General features: G+C 44.1%; 1 protein-coding gene across 1 annotated transcript in view; it reads right to left on the bottom strand.

Moving 5' to 3' along the window:
- Positions 1-2,477, bottom strand: part of UBR7 (ubiquitin protein ligase E3 component n-recognin 7 (putative)) — a 14,135-nt gene extending 11,658 nt beyond the window's left edge. The window contains exons 1-3 of the mRNA XM_014957417.1: positions 2,467-2,477; positions 1,945-1,971; positions 46-134 (exon numbers count right to left, since the gene is read on the bottom strand). Coding sequence (XP_014812903.1) covers positions 46-134; positions 1,945-1,971; positions 2,467-2,477 — 127 coding nt within the window. The remainder of the gene's footprint in view (positions 1-45; positions 135-1,944; positions 1,972-2,466) is intronic.
- Positions 2,478-2,853: the final 376 nt, after the last annotated feature.

The raw sequence follows: 2,853 nt of genomic DNA, 5'->3' as shown, positions 1-2,853 counted from the left end.
AGGCGCCCGCGGGGCGGCCTCTGCTCATCGGCCCCCGGCTTGAACCCCGGCAGGTGATGAGGAAGACGAGGAGGAAGAGGAGGGGGATGAAGACGAAAACAACGTGGACGCGAGGGCGGAAGCCGGTGACCCACCTGCGAAGCGGACGAGAGTGGAGAAGCACTGACGGAGGGGACCGGGCTTAGGCCGAGAAGGGGGCGGTGCGGGTGGCGGTGCCCCGGGCCGGCGCACGGCCAGGCAGGCGCCTGCGGCTCCTCTGCTCCTGTTCCCGGGCGGAGATGTCGATCCCGGCACTGTTTGAACGCGGGAGCCTTAAGGAAGGGACACGCCGTGGCCTCGGCGGCGCGTTCCTCACCGGGAACCGTGTTACACCGAGGGGAATCTCCAGAGTTGACAGAACTGTTGTCACGGGTCTTCCCGACTGCTACATTTTTAATGGCTTTTTTAAAATAAAGTAATAAAATCTGGAAGGAGTCATTTGGTCAGATATGATCTTGAAGTGATACAAAACAACTTGTATTTGCATGGAGACAAAGTACCTTCTAAGTATTCAAAATTAAAACATACCTGTCTGACCCTGAACAGTCCTACAAGAGTCCTGTACAGTCCTGCAATGGAAGATTATTTTTGCCTGTTATCTAAAAGGTTTATTTTAGTCACCCATCAATCATTTTCCTGGAAAAGAACATAGAAAAAGTAGATTGAAAGAGTTAGGAATCTCAGTTTCAAAAAATCCTGTTTTTGTGGCAGCCAGGAAAGTGGCAAGTCAGTGTGACTTTAGTAATTATCTTTAATATTCCACAATTCAGAAACTGCTCTCTGTCCTAGGCCTGTTTTCACCAAATGTGGGTTGTTTTTTTTTTTTTTATGCAGCACTCAATCTTACATACTTTATTCCATCACTGAGTTTTTTACAGGTTGATTATTAGGTTAATTTGGTGGCCAAGTCAAATAAATAAGGTGAACATCACAGCATCCTGCCTATGCAGAACTCTCAACATTGCCTAAAAAGAAAAGAGCAGAGTGATTTTTTAAGATGCTTTCTAAAAACAAAACTTTGGGCAGATACTAGGGGAAATGCAGTAGTGTTCCACACTGGCTGCTGTAAGTATTTTAGAGGAGAAGAAAGTATAAATACTCGAGTAACACCTACAAGTAGATTATGTGTAGCAGTTCTTGGCTGTATAAATCAGCAGAACCCCATCCCTCTGCTAAGGGAGTTTGTTCTTTCTTTTAATGGTTACACAGCACCTGGAATGTCATTAAGGTAACAGATGCTTCTTGCAACGAAGTTGCCAATGCTGCCCTATGTTACTTTAATTGCTAGTTTTTGTTTGGTGCATGCTTCTGTGAACAGGCATAAAATGTTCTTGATAGCCAGCCCATAGAGGTTACTGTGGAGCCAAGAGTCTGCTCTAGCAGAAACTGACTGAATTAATAAGTGTGAAAAGCAGTCTTTTTTCATGTGTTCCTCTGGCGTGGTTTATGGAAACTGAGCAAATCCTGAAACTTGCATATGGAGGACAAAGTATCAGAATAAATGATGAGTTTTTATGAGCACAAAATTGTCTGCTTTTGATTGAATTGCAGGGGTCGGGGGGGAGGGAGAGAAGCTAGCAAACAGGTTCAATAAACAGATTTTGGACATCTTTATGTACCCTTATTTTACAAAATTCACCCCCCTGCTATTGTTCTGTTAGCAGACAGGACAGAGGCATAACTGAGGAGAAAAGACCAACCCTGAAGACGAGAGAGCTTCAGTCGCTGAGGACTTAGGGTAAGAGAAAATGAAACAAATCAATTCTGATCTCTTGTCAGGCTGCAAGATCTTGAAGTGGTAAAATGCTTAAAGTTTTTTAGTGTAGATAATGTATTGGAGGAAGTGGCTTATCAAAACAGCCAAGGCAACGCTTAGTCAAAAAACCTCTACCCTGATAAACGTACAAGAAGGGCTCCTTCACGTGACCTGTGCTAGAGGGACAACATCTTTTATGAGCACTGTTCTGCAGCTTTGGAAGCTGCTTGTAGAGCTACATCTGAACACAGCATTTTCCCTTTTGCTTTGTTTCCACCTCCCACCCCTCCAGACTACAGTCCCCAACACCCCAGCAATGGTGGGAACTGCGGGATAGCTAAAAAGCAGCATTTAACCTTGCCTGTGAATTTGTGGTCTTTTTACATATATAAACTTTGTGGAAATAATCCACTGGTGAGTCACAGGCTGAAAACCTCTGGTCTAAAGCAACAAACCCCAACTTGACTAATGCAGGAGTAAATGCAGGTCATAGCCCAGTAATAGGCTACTTCTTTTTTCTGTCAGCCTGGGCACAGGAACACACTGCACCTGAGCTCCAGAAGATCTCAATGAGCATTGGGTCAAGAACAACTACTTGAGTTTTTGCCTTTAAAGAATCATTTCTAGTCCTTATTTTGGCCACAAAGACTTTTAAATGATGAAAAGGGTACTAGAGCTTCATGGCGCCTTGTGTAATTCTACACTGGAGGTTTGCTTGTCACAGAAGTGCCCCAACTCAACAAAGAACTTCATTTTTCTGAGAGTTGCTGCAAAGTAACTGGGCACAGAAAACTTTACTGTGATGGGGTTTTAGGTTTTTTTCCCTTTCACTCCTCCACACCTCTTTTAGGACAGATGATGAGATAAAGAGAACCAGCTGGTGCTGCTCAGACAAGTAAATGAAGCATACAGGTTTTTCCATGGCTGTGGGAGAAGCTCCAAGATTTTCAGAAGACAGGAAAACTTAAGGTTTGTTGTGTGGAGAATAAAGCAAAAGTCCACAATGACTTTTACAAAGCTGTCCCAGAGGATGAAGCTTCATGCAGGTCATAAATCAA

Source organism: Calidris pugnax, unplaced genomic scaffold, assembly GCF_001431845.1.
Source record: "Calidris pugnax isolate Ruff unplaced genomic scaffold, ASM143184v1 scaffold211, whole genome shotgun sequence".
Lineage (NCBI taxonomy): Eukaryota > Metazoa > Chordata > Aves > Charadriiformes > Scolopacidae > Calidris > Calidris pugnax.
The sequence above is the reverse complement of the archived record's forward strand: the minus strand, read 5'-3'. Positions and strand labels throughout refer to the sequence as shown.